The sequence below is a fragment of the Triturus cristatus genome, chromosome 3_1 (genome assembly GCF_964204655.1).
Source record: "Triturus cristatus chromosome 3_1, aTriCri1.1, whole genome shotgun sequence".
NCBI lineage: Eukaryota > Metazoa > Chordata > Amphibia > Caudata > Salamandridae > Triturus > Triturus cristatus.
In genome coordinates this window covers 881,671,132-881,693,363 of record NC_140583.1, presented here as the reverse complement: position 1 = coordinate 881,693,363, position 22,232 = coordinate 881,671,132, and the positions used below count along the sequence as shown (strand labels likewise).

General features: G+C 38.0%; 1 protein-coding gene across 1 annotated transcript in view; it reads left to right on the top strand.

Moving 5' to 3' along the window:
* B3GALT1 (beta-1,3-galactosyltransferase 1) overlaps positions 1-19,450 on the top strand; it is a 1,403,455-nt gene extending 1,384,005 nt beyond the window's left edge. Inside the window, exon 10 of the mRNA XM_085645381.1 lies at positions 9,490-19,450. Coding sequence (XP_085501507.1) covers positions 9,699-10,679 — 981 coding nt within the window. The 5' untranslated portion in view covers positions 9,490-9,698 and the 3' untranslated portion in view covers positions 10,680-19,450. The remainder of the gene's footprint in view (positions 1-9,489) is intronic.
* Positions 19,451-22,232: the final 2,782 nt, after the last annotated feature.

Below are 22,232 nucleotides of genomic sequence, written 5' to 3'. Positions count from 1 at the left end.
TACATGCATAGGCTTTTGCAATTACTTAATTGCGATTCCTTAATAATCGCAATTAAGAATCGCAAAAGCCTACATTGATGCATTTACCTGTAGAGTACATGTCCTACCTTTTCAATACACTGCGCCCTGCCCATTGTGCTACCTAGGGCCTACCTTAGGGGTGACGTAATGTAGTAAAAGGGAAGTTTGGACCTAGCGGGTAGGGGAAGTAGGTGAACTTGGCTGGTCGAAATGGCAGTTTAAAACTCCACACACAGGCTCTGCAGTGGCAGCCCTGAGACAGATTTGAAGGGCTATTTGTGTGGGTGGCACAATCAGCAGGACCACTAGTAACACTTGACTTATAGGCCCTGGACACATGTAGTGCACTGTACTATGGACTTATTAGTAAATCAAATATGCCAATCATGGAGAAACCAAATACCATAATATTTTAGACACAACGCACATGCACTTTAGCACTGGTCAGCTGTGAAAAAGTGCGCGGAGTCCTAAAACCAACAAAAACAAAGTTCAGCACACATTCCAAATAGGAGGTCGGAAGGCAAAAAGGTTGAGGAAACCTTGCCAAAAAATGCCAGGTCTAACAGCCATTTTCAAGAATGTGTGCTTTTTTGGTAGACAGTGAAGTCAGGTGTGTACTATGCTATGTATGAGATTTCAAAATATTAATTTGGGAGGCATGTACCCTACCAATTTATTAACACAGTATTTTTCTACGTTAAAACCTGTTTCACTGAGAAAATCCAGTGTGTTCCTTGGTAGTCATAACACAAGGAAAAGGCTTTTCCTCAGAGGAGGGCCTGATAAATTTAAGGATCATATGTCTTTAAAGTGTAGAAACAAAGCAATAGAATTCCACAAGCATTTAAGAAGAATCAATAAACATTTAATAAGAAGCATGACACAAAATGCTAATCATCATATTGGGAGAAAAATAGCTATGAACGTGCATACATTTTAGACAAACAGCACTAATAAAACACAAAGTACCTTATTTATGAGACCTTGCGACACGTTTAAGCCGCTGTTGCATCACTTTTTGTGACGCACCAGTGGTGTAGAAAAATGCACCATATTTCGCCCTATTTACAAAGAGACACATCTAATCAGAAGCGTCACTTTGTGAAGCACCACGCTACATTATACCTGCGTCTGGTGAAATGTATGCAGGGTGGGCGTTCCCCCTCAATAAGCATTGTAGAAGTGGTGCAAAAAAATCTATCAGATTTCACTGCGCCACTTCTAGGATGCTACTGCGTCAAAACCTTACGCCTGCCTCACAACAGGCGTAAGACTGATGCTTGCATTTTCACATGGGGCTGGCCTCATGTGAAAGGACACATTGCTGGGGTTGCTTTTTTTTTCGGACACACCCCAGGAATGCTTCACTTTTGCACCTAACAATACTTCAGTAATACTGACGTATCCGTAACTCCTTGCAACATGAAGCGCTGTACATCCATTGTGTAGCATGGAGGACACAGTGGAAACTATCGCATTGCTGTTTTGTTGCAGCAATCACAGTTTTCATGAATGAAGCCCAAAGTGTCAAACAAAGGCAATGTTCATAATTTCATGCAAAATTTGTAACATTTGTACGTTTAATTGCAAAGTATACTTTTTAATCTATGCTATTTAGATTTTTCCTATACACTCTGTTTTAAATGTTGTCTGCTTTGCCTGTTTTGACATGTATTTGTGTACTATCTTTTAATGATATGTTACCCTGCATGTTTAATAATGCTCATAAAATGGACAGTCCACAAATCCATTTTGTTAGTTTTCAATTAGCGTGGGCCCCATTTTTACTATTTCTGATTGTAAATCATTTTTAACAAATTAAGCAGTGCAGCACCTCAACAAATGTATAGTCACAGATATCTTCTGTGATGTGTATGGATACAAATGCGAGATGATACCCGTAGAATTAAACATATTATGAATGGAAAAATCAGGGATTGTTAGATGGCTGCTAAAGCGGTATACAGGAGGATGCAAGTACTTTGTACAGGTAAGCAGCTTAAAGATGCTATTAAATGAGAATTGAACAGGTGTAAGCCAGTAGTAGGGAGTCAGGGGTACATACTGCACTCTATTTCTTAATTTATGTTTTTTATTTATGAAAAATATCAGAAAATAACACAGAGCTACAGGGGGTGGGGTTTAACATAAAATAAATAATGGTATTATAAATATAGTTATAATCACTATCTTTTAAAGTCAAGTTCTCTTTGTCCAAGATAAATACAAATCTTTTTTGTAGACGTGTTAAAGGGTGTACGTTTTTATGTTCTCTATGTCACAGTATCCTGCCTATTGCCCCATCTTTTCTCAAGGGCTTCAAAGTATACAACAGGCCCTGAAATAATTATTCACCTGAAGCTTAACTCTGATTCTTTCATGGTAAGTGGTGAATCAATTTGCAGAGAATGAATCTAAAATAGAAAATACTCCCGCTATAAATATGGGTTGAAGAAGTTTCCAGAGCAAAGACAACTCTAACAGTAGATTTTCTCACATGAGCACCAGGTATTTAATTAAATTTAACAAAACTGAATTTGGTATGCATTTTAAATGTTTGACATCATATTTACAGGATGCGCCCCTTCTTAGGAACCGTGATGGGATCATGACTTTTCAAGTAGGCCCGCCTGATAAAGCTTGACTTTTGTATTACATAGTCTGCAAATATTTTGGTTTAACTGAAGTCTATAATTCCCATTGGTATGCATTTTAAATGTTTGACATCATATTTACAGGATGCGCCCCTTCTTAGGAACCGTGATGGGATCATGACTTTTCAAGTAGGCCCGCCTGATAAAGCTTGACTTTTGTATTACATAGTCTGCAAATATTTTGGTTTAACTGAAGTCTATAATTCCCATTTTTCAGACAGAACTCTAAGAGAGTTGGATAAAACCTAATGTTCTATTGCCTGGTCTAACTCAAGGTCAATTTCTCAGTCAGCCTTTCACAAAATGGTTGCAAGTGTGGTCTTGAAGCAGAGAATAGTATCCTTCAATGAGTGTACATTTGAGAGATATACTCCCTATAATTGTGTGAATGTGGTACCTGGAAGTCCAGTATCTGAATGTGTGAACTTCCCTTTCGGGTAACTTCCATCTCTGAGATCATTAAGTCAGGTATTGACCCTTAGCGGCCTAAAATTACCCTTCAAAGATTGTCAGACCTGGACCACTATGCGTAGGTTTGAACCCACACCATCTGTACTTACCTTCTGTTATGTTTCTTTCCCAAAGCCTGTGGTAGCTGCTTGAAGTTTTGTAAAGAATGAGAGGAGAATATAGAAACAGGATTACTTAAAACAAATAAAGACATTTTTAAGAATATTCATTTTAACTAGGTTCACATGACCTACAGTTGAGTGTGATACATTTGTCCATTTTCAAAGCTGTGTGATAATCGCCCATAATACATATGGAAAATGAATATCCACAATGCGGTAGACAACACAATATAGCCTTTACTGTGATATGTTGCCATGGTTCGTATATGGAAATGTATAAGTGGAAGAGCTTTGTGACAATTGTTTGTGTCATAGAAATGCTAAGCTTATATCTTAGTTATGCCTCAAAGTCTTCTGCAAGCTATTCAGTATTAGGTAGCTTTCGTATTTGCTGTGATGTGGTAATCGTTATATCATCTGCAAATACCATAATGCAGAAAACAATTCTGTTTTTCTCATATATGCTTTTTGACATTTTAAATAAACATGCATATTAACAAAATGTCTCACTCACAATTCCAGCCCTGTATTCATTTGCTATAGTTTCTAGTCTCAGTTGCCTCACACTGTATGTTGCCTCGGAAGGGGGCGCCCCTGCTCCTCATGCAACTCCTTTTGTCTGCTTCAGCCTTAACTACTTTTTGTCCATATTGTTAAACACTCAATTCTCCCACCACCAATTGTGTTGTTCTTTATTTATCTTACATCAATTGCCAGCACATGTATTCTAGGTTGGGTGAGAATTTCCTTTGGGGAACTGCAGTAATATCTCATCAACAGTTTGCGCTCATCCCACAGTACCAGTTTTCCGACTTATGGACCTAGGTGCAGTAATTTCAGCTTCCACCAATCTGTTTGATTCTGTTATTCATCTTTCCACCCTAATCGAGATGAAGACCTCCAGTTTCTGGAATTCTGCTGCTAGGCTAGTAGTAACACCAGGTCTATGCATTTGAACTTTGTTTTCGTGGTTTTGGGCCTTGACCTGTTGCCCAGCTAAAATGCAGAAAACAATTATGTTAGCATAAAAGAGAATAGTCTTGGGTCCAACTTTATTCTTTGGATTATAGGTCCAATTATAAGGCGAGTAAGGCTGTTGACAGTGGCAGTTTGTTGGGTGCCTCTTTCAACCAAGAAGACCTTTGAAAATGTCTTCTTAACACAGATTGAAGCTGCACGATTCCCACAGAGGGGCATATTTGCAAAAGAAGTGACGGAGCTCGGCATTAGCCTTCTTGGCTTAACGCTGAAAGTGTCCCTCCCTGAACATAAACAATCGGAAATGGCGTTTTGTAACTACAATGTCTGGTGCTTTGTGCAGCACACAGAAGTTGCAACTCGTCATTTTGTTTTAATGATTGTTTATCTGCAGGAAGGGACACCTTCTTGCACATAAACAATCAATGATATTTGCGAAGCACACATAGAAACAGCAAAAACAAGGAGAAATAAAGCCTTTCTTCTCCTTTCGTCAGGGTAAGACCAGGTTTTCCCTGCACTTAATTTTGGTGCTGAGACATATTTATGCCACCCTTCTAAATATAGGGCAGTATAAAAATCAATGGGTGTTGGGGTGGAACTCCCACAACACCCATTGCCCGCCCCTTTCACACAAAGTATAGCGTGAAAGGGTGCCTTATTTACTAGGCAGCGTTAAGCCACGTTCAGTGGCTTATCGCTGCCTTGTAAATAAGGTGAAGCCCATATCACCACAGCTAAAAGTGATGTTCCCGCAGTAATAGGGGCTTGTAAATATTCCCCCGGAGTGCTCTAATCATGCATACATAATGTGAGGTCAGTGAGCCTAGTGAACAATGAGCTAAACTTGGTGGAGCAAGAGTATGGGCAATTGAGAGGGCGTTCTGAACAACTTATGGCATTACTGCTCTTATCTCATTCTCATTGAAGAACAATCTTAGGTAAGTGAAAAAAACATCCTCTTCCACTGGGTTAGTATTAGATAAGCTCTAGATTACTTTCCTTAGTATCTTTGTTGACAAGCTGCGTGGTTCAGAATCTCCCACATAGTACAGATATTTTATTAAGATTTGTCTACCAAACCTAGTGTCAGGGTTTTGCAGAATTACATGAATGCCTTTGTTACTTCTTTGTTTCTATACACTGACTCATTGAGTATCAATGAACATTTATTTTTTGCAGTGGCATCTAAATTCAACAAAATCAGTATCATTCCAGAATACTGACTGTGCTTGAGTTGCTATGCTGTCTTATTTTTTAATTAATTCTTCATTTGCATCAGAAGCTCAGTGAAAATGTTGTACTGCCATGATTACTGTGGATATAAGATGTCATTTCTGCATTCTCATATGATTTAAGTGCTTTCTCTTTTGAAAGTCCATTACACACTCATACTCACTAATCTGACTGTTTTTCTGAACTTGTATTTTAGAGTTAAAGAAAGATATGGTATTCTGGACTAAAAATTGTTTGCAAAAATATCCCCCTGCTTGAGTTAATAATCGAATATCTACACCCAACTGGATGATAAATTTGCAAATTATATTTACAACACAATATTTATGTTATATCATATTTTCATAAACAATATTCTGAAATAAAACCTAAAGAAATGTTGTTCTTTCCAACAAAAATATTGTTTGTTGATTTAATTTTTTGACAATGCTCTGCAACCCCAAAATGATTTTAATAATTTTTTATCAGAATAGGATATTTGGGTTCTGCATTATGAATACCCACAAACTCAGATGTTTGTTACTATGTATCGACTTTTCAAGGTATTTTCTCCCCAAGAGTCCACTCTTTCTCTCTATATGGGGACTTTCTTGCACCTAAGAATTCATCATGGGGGCGTAATATTACATGTCAGTAAATCCGTTTGAGAATATGAAGTCACTTTTCTGGAGAATTAAGCAAAAATGTAAACTAGTAAATCATGTCATTTCTAGAAATGCATCATTTAGAATTTGGCGGTTGGGTTAAGTCATCACATTGCAGATATTCTGTCAGCCTTATTAGAAGTGCAAAGGATATAATGAACTTGTAAAAGTGACTACATGATATGCCTCCCATACTCTAAATCAGGTCCTTAATTTCAGTTTAATTGAGGAAACAACTTTATGTATCTGGCAGGGAAAAGTCTTTGTATATTGAGTTTAGACCATTCAAAGGACACAGCAAAAGTCTTCGAAGGATCAGTACAGCAATCTTTTAAATGTTAAGTGCACTTTACAAACAAAATTCCTTGCCTTTTTGGTGGGGTCTGAACATGGAATGTTACCTTCAGTGACAAATGTACTTAGCACACTATTGTGTTCCTATAAACAGTGCACAGAGAGTGCCATGTACTAAGAATTGATGCGGAAAAATGGATGCACATTGCATGCTGAATTTTGCTAATCGGTTCTGAATTTGCGAACCGACCTATCTACAAATACGTCTGTTCACACCATACCGAATTAAAGGCGGTCTCAGAGTGACATTCCCATAATAATATTCATTAGGTAGTTCACAATTTGATACCACCTGGTATTAACCACTATTACAGGGACGGTGGCCTACAAAGATCAGCAGACCACCATGTTTGTAATTGTATTTTTTTTTAAAAAAAAGCTTTTTTTAATTGCAGCCCGTTTTTCTAAAAGAAACTAGGACTGCATATAAAATAAGAGCTTTGTTGTTTTAAAAAAAGTTTCACAGACTGTTGGCAGTGGTCCACAGGATCACAGCCAGCTCTCCCTGAATCTTTTTTCAAGATTCACAAAAGGGAATGGGTTCAAAGTGGACCCCTTCTCCTTATGCAATTCAGATAACAACCCCTCTGAGGTGTTGCAATTGCAGTCGCAAACCAATAATACATTCCTCTCCGACGTGTAAATAGGAGAGGCGCCCCTTTCACGCCCCCTTCTGTATGAGTTTCAGACTTAGATGCATAAGCCTTTGTACAAGTTGCACATAATTTTCCAATTCACAGGATGTTTGTACATAAATATAGACCTTTTTTACTTGAAAACCCTATTATTTTGCAAATCAAAGGTAGAATCTAAATATTTTTATTGAACAGGGTCCTCAAACTGACCTAGATGGCTGACACTGCTGTTCATGGATCATTTGGTTATGGGTGTAATGGAAGGATTCCATTGGGAAGGACCCTTCAATCCAGTAGAGAGGGATATATGACATTTTAGGAATCTTGATTCCTCTTGAAGTCTTTACTACGTGAAACCTGACCAGTCAGACCACACATAGTGACCAATAAGACAATGATTATTTCTTGGTCTGGAACAGTCATCCAACAACTCTTGGCTGTGATCTTGACTTTTGACTTAGAAAATAGTTAATCGGCAGGTTCCCTGAAGAGATGTATCAGTTATTAAAAAAAACACTTTGGTTAAAGCAACACTTTCAACACCCAATTGAATTACTCAAATTTCACAAAAAAAGTAATGAGTGAAGATGTTTAAAGATTCTTAAAATTTCACAGACTCTAAATATTGATTGACACACAACTTTTAGACAAAACTAAATTTGTATGCTGAAATAGATCAGGTGAAGAACAAATATCAAGTATTCCAGAATATAGCTGTATGCCCCATTGAATAAAAAAGCATGTCCAGCAACATGGTGGATTTGCAGCATGTCTGCCAAATGCTGCCATTTTCAGCCAGGGCAGCATTACAGAAGAGGCCTTAAAGCCGTTCCTTTCTTCGGTAAGAGACTCTGGGGCATATTTACAAGAATTGACGCATCTGCAGCGATGTGTCAGATTTCTTGTGCCTCCCGCAAATGCCCTAATGATGCCATGGATGCTCTGTATTTACAATACAGTGATCCATGGCTTAAGGCTGACGGATGAGTCGGATTCACAGATGAGTTAGAAATTCTGACACATCTTTTGGCGCTAAAGTGACGCATTGCTGGAGTTGTTCGTAAGACTGACGCAACCCCAACAATGCGTCAGAATTCAGAGCTGAGTCCTATGTTAAAAGCCCTGTGTCAATTCTTATGCCTGGATTTTGATGCAGCCAAGTCTTAGAGTGATGCAATGAAAAGTTGTACATTTCACTGCATCAGCCCTATGTGGCTTTTAACATGGGAACGCCTACCCAGCATACATTATACCTGGTGCAGGCATAATTTGACGCAGGCCTCTACAAACTGACACATTCCGATGCGTCAGTTTGTAAATATCGAGTAGTGTGGAGCACTAATCGTGCCACTACCACATCACAAAATGACGCTGTAGTGGCACTAGCTCCATGTAAATATGCTGTTGCACTACAGTTCTTTAGCATAAATAGCAGGTCATCAGATTGATGGCACAAGATACGTATAAACTCGCAAATACTTGTATTCCTAGCGCTTGCTCTTACTGGGTCAGTGGAATTCTTCAGGAGAGGGCAGAAGGTAGAAGGGGGTTGTGGTTTGATCGAAAGCAACACAAGTTTCCTGGAACATCTGTGAAACCCCAAGGGGGTACAATCATAGACTTTGCAACTTCTTAAAGCCATATTGGCCTTTATAGGAGTTTATCCAAGCACAATATGTGGGGCTGCCTAGTCTACTTAGATGCAAGAGAACCCCAGCCAAACTAAAGAGGGTGGGTGTCTATAAGACTCTACAAAGTTGGATCACTTATCCACGCTATCTTTCAGGAGCTAAAATGCTGCTCAATTATAGCATGCAGCTACTCCCCTAAAATCTTAAATGAGAGCTGGTACATGGACATCATACTTAACCCTCTTACACATCGATATGGGTTCTTGTTCTGGACCTCACACTTTATTTGCATGCCATCTTCAGTCTTTCTTCCCAGACAGTGTATTCAGGAATGATATATGCCATTTGTTCGTAAAAACAAAATTGAAGTATATTTCAGATAACGTTCGGGAATACTTACGATGTTATATTTTATGTATAAAGCTTTTCTTCATAATTTGAGGAACATTAAAATTACTACAGGTCATAAAGTAAATGCATTGCAATCAAAGGCTTAAAACTAGCACATCTTTGCTAGGTATTTTATGACAGTAATGTATGTGCTGAGCAAGACGTTAATCGTTGTCTTAGTTTCTTCTAGCTTTTTAATACAATATCTGAGTATATGTAATTTGAAAAATGTGCTTTAACGAGGGCATTAGCTTAACATTTTACAAGAAAATTGCGTAGCCTCTTATGTTTTACAAGAAAAAATACATTATGTTAAATAAGGTCTTTTCAGAATATTATATAATGTTTTAATTTTTTTCACCATTTTGCAGAAGGAGATGTCGTGCAAGACAGCAGACATATTTGGGAGAAGAAGAAAAAGGTTTGATGCCTAGCTGATGATCCATGAACTTTTTGACAGACACCTGCCAATGTCGAACTTTAAGAAACTTTTGTAACTTGCCTCTATGGTTCGAGGTGGAAATGTCCATCGTCAGCAGGTGACTCTGTCAGCATATGGCTTAGAAGATCGGCTCTGACAATGCCTTCTAAGGTCTCTTGCTTGTATGTATTGACAGTTGTTTGCTGGGCAAGTGCTCTATGGTACCTGAGCGTAACCCGGCCCTCTTCTTCGTACACAGGACACCGGTCATTTGGGAGCATAGCAATTGTGCGGAAGAATGTTTCTTTTGGAAATATTAGAACTCGACCCATAAACCCGCATTCTTTTGAATTCCTCATCAATGAGCCGGACAAATGTGAGAAGACCACTCCTTTCTTGGTGATCTTGATAAGCACAACCCACAAAGAATTTGATGCAAGACAAGCGATCCGGGAAACCTGGGGAGACGAAAGTAACTTCAAAGGAATTGAGATTGTCACCCTGTTCCTTCTGGGCAAAAATACAGACCCTGTCTTGAATCAGATGGTGGAGCAAGAAAGTCAAATATTTCATGACATCGTAGTGGAGGACTTCATTGATTCTTATCACAATCTTACCCTCAAAACGTTAATGGGCATGAGGTGGGTAGCCACATTCTGCTCAAAAGCAAAATATGTAATGAAAACAGACAGTGACATTTTTGTAAATATGGACAACCTGATTTATAAATTGCTCAAGCCAACCACAAAACCAAGAAGAAGATACTTCACTGGGTATGTGATCAACGGAGGCCCAATAAGGGATGTTCGAAGTAAATGGTACATGCCTAGAGATTTGTACCCTGACAGCAATTACCCGCCATTTTGTTCAGGTACAGGCTACATTTTCTCTGCCGATGTAGCAGAACTTATTTACAAAACATCCCTACACACTAGACTTCTTCATCTGGAAGATGTGTACGTGGGACTCTGCCTTCGTAAGCTTGGCATTCACCCATTTCAAAACAGCGGCTTCAACCACTGGAAGATGGCGTACAGCCTGTGTAGATATCGGAGAGTTATAACAGTGCATCAGATAGGCCCGGAGGAAATGCACAGAATTTGGAATGACATGTCAAGCAAGAAGCATCTCAGATGTTAAGATTTTTACAACTGTAAATACTTTTGTTCACTTTAGGTAGAAAAACTTTGACTGTTTTTTAATGTAGTCGGGAAAAACATTTGCGAATTAAGTTAACAAGCTTTTGTTTCTTGCATCTAGTTTTGTTCCTCAGTGTTTTACAAAGTTGGAGCCATTTTTAAAGGAATGTTACTTGCTGTACAAAGATGCTACAGCTACTATTTATATCATGCCATGACAACATGCTCACTAGCTGAAAAGACAGTGTTTTCAATGTAATGCCCTTGCACACGTGGACCGTGTGCCGCAGTGGGATGAATATTATAATGAAGGTCATTTTTGAGTCAAGGTTCGGTTGTGGCCTATGAGAGGCAATATCATGAATGAGATAGAAAGCATGAGCGCTCAGTCATCAGCACAAAAATGTGACATTGTGTTCTCTTGTGGGGCCACATTATCAACAGGTGTGCCCTGGGCCTGTTTTTATGTGTTTGCCCTGCCTAAAGTGCATGCATATAATTCGGTCTTTCTCTGAATTATTACAAGAAATATCCCATGGCTTAAACAGAGAGAGGTAATCACATATTTTCCGACTTGAGATGCTGCAGCTAATGCATTGCCTCGGAAAAATTACATGTATGTACTTTAGACATTGCAAGCACATACTAACCAGAGCTCGGGTCTGCGCTGAAGCAACACACCTTTTCATGATATGGCCCCGGTTCGCTTATAGAGAAAGGTTGGGAAATGTACTGAACAATTGATGATAACACCCTTGGAATGTGACAGTTATTATTCTACAATGTTTGTCCTCTTCAAAAACAGTGTTCAATCTTGTTTCTGTCAAATTTTCCTCCTCATACTTTGACTGTCCAAATATTAACCAATATGTGGACTTCTGATCGATGTAGGTTGTGTCATAATGATGGTGGACATATCACAGCAAGAATAAGTGTGTTTATTTTGTCATATATTTGCAGGAGAAGCATGTTACATCAGGCGTTAGTAATTCAACCGTACAACTGGAACATACTGTCATTCTCTTCTGGTATGACTAGGGGGTCTGTGAGTTCCTTGTGCATTCCATTCTCATCCTCTTTCCTGAAGCACCAATTAGTTTATATCTCAATGCCTCCATCTCCCAACTCCACTGAAATGGGTACTTGTTGTTATGTGCACACTCACTTTTAATTGTGCTGACTCAGACCCTTATTATAAGTGAAGAGTTAAATACTAATCCCTGTGCAATCCAAATTACCAGTTGTGTGATAATTATCACACCCTCACAGTTTTCCGTGATAGATTCAGGCAAGTCAAACCTGGCCAGAATTTATTGGGGGAAAATTCTTGGAAAAAGATGAGAAATCCGAATAGGAGGTATTTACCATTAAATGGAAATGCCCCACCCTGGGCTAATGGTATATACCCTGTGTGGTATATTCCCTAGCTAATTCAGCCCTATTTATAATCAGTTCCAAAATATGTCTTCCTTTCAAGAGAGTGTTTGGATTAATTAACTAATTTTACCCAGCAAGAGCAGCTCATGGATATTTGCAGAATCCCTGAAGGGTTTGATGATAATAAAAACCACTAGCCTCAGAAATCTTCTCAAAATTGCAGTTACCACAACACCTTGACATCTGAAATAATTTGGAAGCCCCCATTCCTAAATTGTTTCCTGTTTCTCTTTTCTGCTATGTAAAGACACATAAGAATTACGTAAATGAATTTGTTTCAAATAATTTAAAAAAGGGAACCCTCTTTAACTGGGTCGTAAACACAAGTATTAAATCATCTTAGGACAAAGTAAGCTGAGGCGTGGCTAAAGGACTTATTTCCTTCTGATTTACATGACATGTACATGACAGGCTAAGGTAATTGTTCATCCTTTTCATAACTGCCTCCTAGGATGAACCTGATGTTCACTGCAACCTCACTCCTAGATAACTTATTAATTTACTTTTAATTAATAGTCCTATATAGCTCTTTTGTATCACATGTGACATTAAGGCGTTGCAAAGAATTAAAAAAAATCCACAATGGTAAAGGAAACTAGACATAATACCAAAGTTTATTTCTTGAGCTACCGAGATTTGGAATCTCTAGGAGTCAACATATAAACTATTTTTGTTTCTGAGTCTGTTTTGTCCACCTGTTATTGTGAGTCAAATGTCCAGAAAGGGTGCTTGAATTTGCTGAACGGTTTTCTACACAAGACTGAAGATTTTGAAGTCAATGAAGCTTTAACAGGCAGTGCAGGCTGATTAGAACTGAGGATATGTCTTCAAATGTTCTTGTGCATGACACAGATCTGGCTGTGGAATGGAGGGCAGTCTTTATAGGAGCACGTGAGAATTACAGGACACTTTCAAGATGAGCAGTAACTAAACAATGGGCTTCTCTCCTCAAGAATTCAGATGATAGTAGGTGTTATGTCTTTTTGAGAGCGTGGATTTGAAAGCTGGCAGATTTAGCTATTTTGCTAAAGTTAGGAGTCAAATAGATTTTCAACTAATGTGGAGTCCAGAGATTTCACTCTAGGAGAAAGTAATGGCAAGAAACCTTTCTCATTAAGCTGGTTGAGAAACTATTTATTTTTGGGATTTAAAAAATGAGGAGGAGCTCCACTTTCTGTAGGTTGGACATAAGAATGTTTTCAGACATCTGTGTATGGAATTTCACAAGGCAGAAGCAAAGGACAAAGATGCATACTTATAAACTCACCCGCCTTAGGTGGGTAACACACTTTCTGAAGGGGTCTTTCATGCATCCACCCACAAGCCTTTCTTCTTCATCCACCTAGGCCACCATGTTGGTGTACACCGAATACTCAGGCTTCAATTACGAGGCTCTGACATCGCTCTGGTCAAAAAATATGCTTCAGACAGATTTACATGCGGGCCTAAGTGATGTCTGAGCCTTGGCACTGCAGCCAGATGTCCTGGTTCAGAACAGTGACAATTTTGTGAGCTCAGAAATGTAAATCTTTAGCAAAGCTCTTTGTGCTTGAAACACAAGGCTTAAAACAAAAAACTACAAAGGTAAAATAATGTAAATTTCCGTTAAAATATGTTAAAAAAAATATGGACTCTCCAACCTAAAGTCAGCGGCAAGACACAAAGACGCTTTGATGAGTACACAGAGTACACGATGCAGATTGTAAAACTGTGAAATCACAATGCTATGTGAATAGGTTCTAGCAGGCAAAAAGAGCTCTCAGGAATTATTTAAAATTATAGCAGATCTAGTGGATCCTAAAGTTTGAAAAAAGCCTATGATCAAATCACACCAACTTTCAGTCTTCATTGAGAAGATTGATAAGACATATGTTGAGTTTAAGTTGGCCACTGATGCTCCTACCACAGATTCAAAATAATCATGCATGCAGGACTACATTTTTCAATTTGCTACCTCTAAAATTTGAAAATTTAGCCGAAGAATGTGTACTTATTTATTAGAAAATCAACAAAATCAGACTCTTCTTTCAATCCTTTTCTATTTAACATTTGCCCTATGAAAATTGATTATATTTTTGTTATCCTGATCTCTCTTGTAAACATGTCATTCAAAAGTGGCTGTCCCACTATGCTGGAAAAAGCAATTATTATTTCTTTATTAAAATTAATTTAAGTAATTAAAGGCAAATTTAATTGTTGTAACTTGTGGCCAAAGTGGCAGACAAAATAGTCAATAAGAAATTAACTTCATACATTACACCCACTAAGGTCTTGGAAATTGAAAATGCAAGGTTCAGAACAGCCTACAGTACAGAGTCCGCATTTGGCTATGTGATGTATCAGTTGTTGAGGATGTACAATATTACAGTCAGGCAGTCTTTATGCCACCTTTAATCTGTCAACTCTAGACCACTATTTGGGAAGCAGCACTTGCTAGGCCCAATCTTATTTAATATCTATGTGACACTTCTGATTAAATTAATCAAATCACTCATTTGGAGACAATGTACAAATACTCCACACGAATGATCCTAAGATTGAATAGAAAGAATAAGGACTAATCAAAAGAATTTAGCATCATGTTTCCTCAGCATCTCACTGGATGCATGACAATTTTTACATCCAGTGTAATATCCAGTGGTCAGCTGACTAGTGATCATTGGAGCTAAGTACCCTCCTTTCACTGGTAGATAAAATGAACAATTTTGGCATGATATTTGCTAATAGACTGCATTGCTCAGGTCAAATACCAAATTTATCAAAGAACTGCTTCTTCCAACTAAAATTCTTACATATGATCTTACCATTGCTACTGTCAGATTGTTGATTCTCAGTTATATGTGGAATAATATGTGGCATAATCGCTCTTTATATGCGAAAAGGGGAACAATTTAGATGGAAGAGCCATTAAATCCTGTCTTTCCAATGTGGTTAACTGGTTATCAGGGCAAACCCTGATAAAACTGAAATCCTGGTTTTTGGTGACTCTTCTCCCGAGTTCTTTATATATGGCGAGAATGAGCGAGTTAAGTGTTAAGTATAGTAAACCTATATGGGCCACTTTCTACTGACATTGTCAATATTTTGTTCATCAGTATTTTTCTTTGATATTTTTGGAGCTCAATTCTATTTCTATCTCTATTTCTAGTTCTATTTTCATGTTTTGTTGGTTCAAAAGATCTTTCATCCATGGTCACCATTAAAACACTTTTCCTTTAAGAGCTGTAAGTAATCATTAGGCAGCCTGAGTATTCTATGAGAAACACAATAAATAAATGGATTTAAAATAGATGCAAGTGAAGAAAAGATAGTCCAAATGTTTCATGACTTAAAATTTCAACATCTCTCACTTCAGATCAAATCAACTTACATAACATGAATATGGTATTTTATTTCATATTAAGTAATGGTTTAAATATTATTTAATTGAGATGATGTTATCTCCAAATATTTATACCTTTGCAATCATTAAAAATAAAAAAGGCAAAAGAAATAAGCCATGTCATTTCAGTAGTGCACAATGAGTAGTCTTCTGTTATACTGTATAAATTAACACTCCATAAATGACATGCTTACTAACAATTTAGTTGCTATAATATAGGCATATAGAACTCACAATTATAACTTGACATCTGATTTAGAGTGTGGCACAATGGTTTACAAAGTGTGTTAGCCTTAGGTGCTCCACTGTGAAAATAATCCCACACTTTAAAAGAGTGGAAAATGCAGATAATTGTCCCAAACTGTGTTAATAATACATAGCTCACTCGTGCGATTATTCTCATATTACCAAAATCCTAAAAGTGTGGCTTATCGTAATAATAAAGTAATTAGTTACTTGTCATAAATAAACAATAGAAAATCAGGTAATTTCGCACCAAAATATAATGTCTGTTCTATTGTAGAGCAACATAATAATAGAATGATATCGCCCTGCAAGAATTATTCAAGGTTAAACTGCAAAAAGGCAGGATCTTGTGAAAGTTGCCAATGATCTGTTCAGCTACTGATGTACTAAGAAGCCATAAACCCCTTACGAAGTCTGTCATTGTTTTTCACTTGTTTCTTTCCTCCACTTACCTTATTTATCTCTTGTTAATATTCAAATGACCTATGCTTTTAATCAAGTATCTTGGGTGTTTATTAAGTCACTTTCTCCTTTCAGCCTTTTTTTTAAAAAAAATTCTCGTGTTTGTAATGTCACATTTTTCTGTTTCTCTGTTTCTATCTCTCTTTTCCTCTTGCTTCTGTCTGCCTCTTTTTAGCCAATGTGCTTAATTATTTTCCATATACTGTAATTGTAACCAGTGCTTGATTTGTAAAAACGTACGTTCCGGTGCCCTCTTCCTGAGGCATTGCAGCTTAAACCACCTATTGCCCCCACGAGTGCCGACTATGACAGTACCAGCACAACTACCTGCCATCACGCTCCTATAACTCTGACAATTCATACCATCCCAGGCCTCCAAAGCTATCAGAGTTGCTTAGGCAGCAGGGATTCATTGTTTTTAATGTATATGGGATTAATATACAACTGGTGTGTGATCAGCTCTACGTTTGACAAACAGCGCCACAATGTGGCAGACTGTTATAAGTGCTAGTGTTGCCAATTAAGTGCCGGTGCCCAGCACCGGAAGCCACCGGCTTAAATTAAGCACTGATTGTGACATTCTGTGTGTAGTGCATACATGCAGGCCACTCTAAAGAAAACTGTTTAACATGACTACAGAATCCGATGTGTAACAGTCTTTAGCAGTATATATGTTTATTGTTCCAGGCAAAATAGAATTTTGCAGCAGTATACCACATACAATAAAAAAAAGTGTGCTTTTGATATATTTTGTTGCAGTTTGCTGCAACTAATAGATGGCTTCCGTAGGTTGACGCCTTAGCATGCCTTATGGAGGCACCAACCTGGTTAACAGTATTAGGACAACACATAACCAGACGTTAGACTAAATTATTAACCTATTAACTTCACTCTTTGGTCTACCACTGGAGCAGATTTCCCACTGTGAATGTACACATAATCATTAAGGATGATGCAACATCGTGGTTATTTTCTAATTTAGCATACGTGGAAAATTCCATCTACCTATAGCATATTACAGTTTTTTCACTTTTGTTTCTACTCACTGAATGCTCTGTGCTAAATCACATTTTGCTTACGCTCTAGAGCAGCCCACCCTACTTCAGGTCTGCCCTGTCATTAATCTGTCAGCGGGGGTGTACAACATTAACTTATTTGAAACTTAAATGTAGGCATACTAGTGTTCCTGACACATACGTAAATGTGTCTTGGTGATCTACAGCGTCCCACATGTAGCTGACAGCCGGTATCAGTCTACTTCCATAAATATATGATGGACCATTTTAAACTTTCCCTAAAGGTTCACATTCCCCACATACTATAATGCAGTGGTTTTTTTGCACAGTTTCATGAGGGGTTCCTCCTCTTTTTGCAGCTGCATTTATTGTTTATTCCGTTGTTTTTTTAATTTTCTCACAATTTTCTCTATTACGTAAACTTGATGTGCAAATTACAAATCTTTTGTTTCTTACTGTACTTTTGAATACCTGTGTACACAACACCTACATGCATTTCCTGTGAGGGTTACTTTGCTGATCAGATCAACCTACCCTATGTGACCCAGCGCTGCTCTCACTGCTTACCGCTGAGGGTAGTTCTGATCTTAGCACTGTGGGGGCTCAGCCTTAGCTTCATATAAGACCACTATTTGTCTCCCACATTGAATGGAAAGCATATTTTCTGTAGTTTTCAGATGTTTTAAGGTATTCAAATGTGGGTGTATGCCGCCCTCTTTGCCGACCTTCCCCTCTCATTCTTACCCCTCTGATTACCATTATATTTTACTTTTATCATGTTCACATTCATATGGAACATCTTGGGGATATGATATTGCTCCCAATAAACTATGACAAAAACTGGTTTAGCTGTATGGTCAGAGGTTCAATGGGATATGTGAAGGAGAGTTGGAGAAGATTTGCGTTGGAGGCGGGAAGTCAGGGTTAAGACAGTGGGAAAAGGGAGCTGTGTGGGAAGACAAAAGAAAATGCTAGAACATGCTGTGAAAAGTAAGAATGAGGCTCAACACTGAAGCAAAGGAGGACAAATGTATGCAGAGGTATTTGAAAAATATGGTGAACTTCACGCAAGCCTTCTCCGTCGCATTGTTATGTCCTAACATATTTTTTTCTAAACGCATATGCATTTCTCGAGGTTGCGCAGTGGCATGTCACTTAAGTCCTTGTTGTTCATGTATCAAAATGGAAGCTCGAGCAATCAAGGAATACAGCTACAGAGTTTCTCTCATTTCCGCAGTAGCCAGTGAGCCTGCAAGCCATGCTCATTAGGAAGAGTTTGGTGCTTTGGAATTGTGGCATAACTAAGTTCCTCGTTTCCCACACAGACTTCAGACACTTTGTGAACCGTGCTTACATCCAGGAATAAACATTGCCAATGAAAACTTGAAAAACTACGTGGCATTCTCTCACTTTGCAGCCATTCATTTTACAACAACCCAGTGAATCGTTTATGTATTGCAAACTACGTGAATGTATTTTTAAGGCATTTCATGTTTTCTATTGTACAAATTACATGACCAGGCAAGCTTGCTTTGTAATACTTTTGTATGCATGGGACTGTTTTTCGCTTTTGAATAATATAATTCAAGAGCCTTAACCTATGTCCTGATTTCTTAATGTGCAATATTTTATTAGACATATTTTTATTCAGCTGTACATTTCTACTTTTGTTAGATTTCTAGCCATATCAGAGGAAAAAAATCAAAACCTTGTGCCCAAGAAATGGAAAAAATCCCATAGCTGCTCATTTGTTTGGCTACCAGAATATTGCAAGGGCCGCCTCCACAGTGTGGTTGCCTATTTGTTGAAAGGATCGCCATTCAGTACCATTTATCTTACAGTATTGACATTGTAAAAGCAGTCAGCAGCTTCAACAGAAGATTCGCCTATCGGTGGTTCTCCGGCAAGGTATCTGAAATGTGTGTCTTGCCCGAAATGATTGTTCAACAAAACAAATGACTGACTTTTTGGCCGTGAGTGAACCTACAATGTATCACTATCTACGAGTAGCTGTTCCTATGTGTCGAAACTGTATATACTGATCTTGCCTCAGTGTCTGTACATGTACACTCTTTTATGTATGATTTAGAATAATGTGAAGTTACCAGTTGAGCTGCTAATCAAAATGATATATTTTGTATAAATGTCATAAAAGTGGGTAAAATTCAAATAAACCAGATATGTACAGTTTGCATCGCATTCAGACTTTCCTGAACTATGAACGATGTTATTTTGAAGCACGATTCTAATGTAAGAGCACATCTGTCATGATGGAATTTATTGTTCAGTGCAAATTTTTGTTTTTTTAACATTGACAAAAATAAACAAGAGAACGATCTCCTTTAGATAAGTGTTTTCTTCTCTTTGCTACAAAAGCTTCCTGCAATATTCTTGGACGTAGGGATTAAAGGTAGGTGAAAAGAAGAGTGTCTACACAAGGTGCAACTAAGGACCTCAGGCACTACGGGCCAGATGTACGAAGCACTTTACCAGTCGGAAATGGCCCATCATGCCATTTGCGACCAGTAAAATGTGTTTTGCCAAGTACAAAAGACATAATGTAACTCGGTAACTTAATACCGAATCGCATTTTGCTTTTGCGATTCGGTATTAGGAAGGGGCGTGTTTAGGGCATCCCTTCCAAATACCTATAGCACTGATGTATATGAATGTTTTGTAACCGGCATACGGTCCCAAAACATTCATAATTTAATGACCGTAGAGAGGCGGTAACCTATTCGCAAACAGGACCCTTTCCCCTTTGTGAATGTGGGTGGGTGAACTGCTTACACTTAAAATGTGAAAAGAAAACTTTTCAGTTTTAGCTTTTCTAATGCAGCCTGGAATGCATTAGAAAAAAATATTGCTTTAGTTGAAAAGCAATCAGAGACATGGTGGTCTGCCACCCTCCCTGTGATTGTAGCCATTCACAATGGGTCGCAAATTGTGACCTGCCTCATGAATATTTATAAGACAGGTCCATTTGCGGCTCATTGGGAATCGCAAACAGTGTCTGAGACACAGTTGTACATAGCTGTTTGTGATTTCCTAATTGCAAATCATAAAAAATTAGCAAGCTGACTTTTTGTACCTCTGGCCATTAGTGTTTTCATGGTAAATCTGAGGGTTTGTGATCGTGAAAATACTTTTTGAAGTGCCCTAAACTCAATTAACAATTTGGAAAAGGTTTTTCAAATCATTAAATGGGTTAAGCAAAGAGTAGCCAGTTGTTATTTGGAAGGGGCGTTTAGGGCGTCCCTTCCACATACCGATTGGTGATTTATTAATGTGTTGCAACCAAAATCCTATTGCAAAACATTAATATTATACCACCAACTCGAAGGAAGTGGTATGCCATTCACAAACAGGAATGGAGTCCCAAAGTGACCCCTCCTCCTTTGTGAATTATTATCGTTTTTGTGAATAGGAAGTGGTCCTAAAAAAGGTTTGTGTAACTTTGCATTTGTAAATGCATTCCATTTTCCTTTAAGTAAAGTGAGCTGCACTTACAAAAAAAAGATTGCTCTATTTAAACGCAATCACAGGCATGGTGGTCTGCTGACCCAAGCACGCCACCATCCATTTGACTGTGTGCAACTTTCCTGATATGTATTAATGAGGTAGGTCTAATTGTGACCCACTACAATTCAGTATTTTGAGAGCTAACGTATTAGTATATAGGTCAGGTTAAAAAATACCAATGCATTTGATAGAAGTCAGTGTGCAGATTGTGACCACTTTCACTGAAACCATTTTAGCATATTCCAAATAAGGAAGCACAAACTGTCATTCTTCATTAGTAGCCATTTAAGATTTTAAGAATTCTTATTTTGAATCATTGTACGTGAGGCCTAAGTAAACCATGCTGGAACACCTGCCCATGTATGTAGTCCCTGATGAAGCTCCCAACCCCCCCCAAAAAAAAATCAAGGTCATAATGCAAGGATGTGTATATGATAGCATGCATAGTTTTTGTAGCGATGGTGAACACTTCCAGTACAAAATACTATATTTAAAAATAGTTTAACACTTTTTTGTGCAAAGTTTAAAACATTTTGAGAAAAGAAAACTTTATGCCTGCCTCGATTAGGCATTCATTTTTGGCACAAAATCCCATCTAACATTTTAGTTGATAGGGATTTGCCTCAAACTCCATGGGTCTGTGCATGGGAATCTTCATTATTCACCCATAAATCGCCCTATGAAACAATATAGCGTAAAGTAACACAAAGAAAAAGGATTTCTTAGAATTACATTAGGGCTTCTTTCCAATGCAAATCAGGAAGTCCTAAAGCAACTTTTTACTCTAGTTGTGTTACACACACCCAATGTAAAGTATTAGTAAATCTTCCCCACATAGTCTAGTAAAACCCCAACTTTCCCAAAAAAAAGAAAAAAATATTGCGTGTAATCCCCACTAGCAAGTAGAGGCTCCCAAATATGCTAGCATTAACTTTCAAATAGTTTATCAATTGAGCTGTGCTAGTATGTGGGAACTGAGTTCGGCTAGATTTACAAATGAAATACAGGTCAACGTTTTTGTAGGGAGATAGTGATTTGAGGATACGTTTTTACAATCTGTATTGTGTAGTCTGTTGGTTATCCACTTTTTTGGGGCATCTTGCTTGGTATACTGATTTACATTTTTTTAAAGGAGGAGCCTTTTGAATATTGACTCAAGTACAAGGCCATTGGTTCATGTAGAATACTTGGATACTTGGTAGCAGTTGATTCCAAATATCTGTGTAAGAAAGTGAACTATTTCCTCTTTCTTTAAGGCATGTATCTGGTTTGCCACCTGTTGCGAGCCTCTATTCTGTCACTGTATTCTAAACCTATTGCTGACTGTGAACATTTCTCTTGGACTGGGTTTAGAATTGAAAGAGAAAACATCTGTGAGAAAGAGATGTGCATGAAAGGGGATCTGGCCTAAAATCAGAGCAGTAAAAGGAAAGAATTGAAAAGGATAGTGCAGGAAATTGGGTTACTGATTGAGGGGTGAAACCCTACT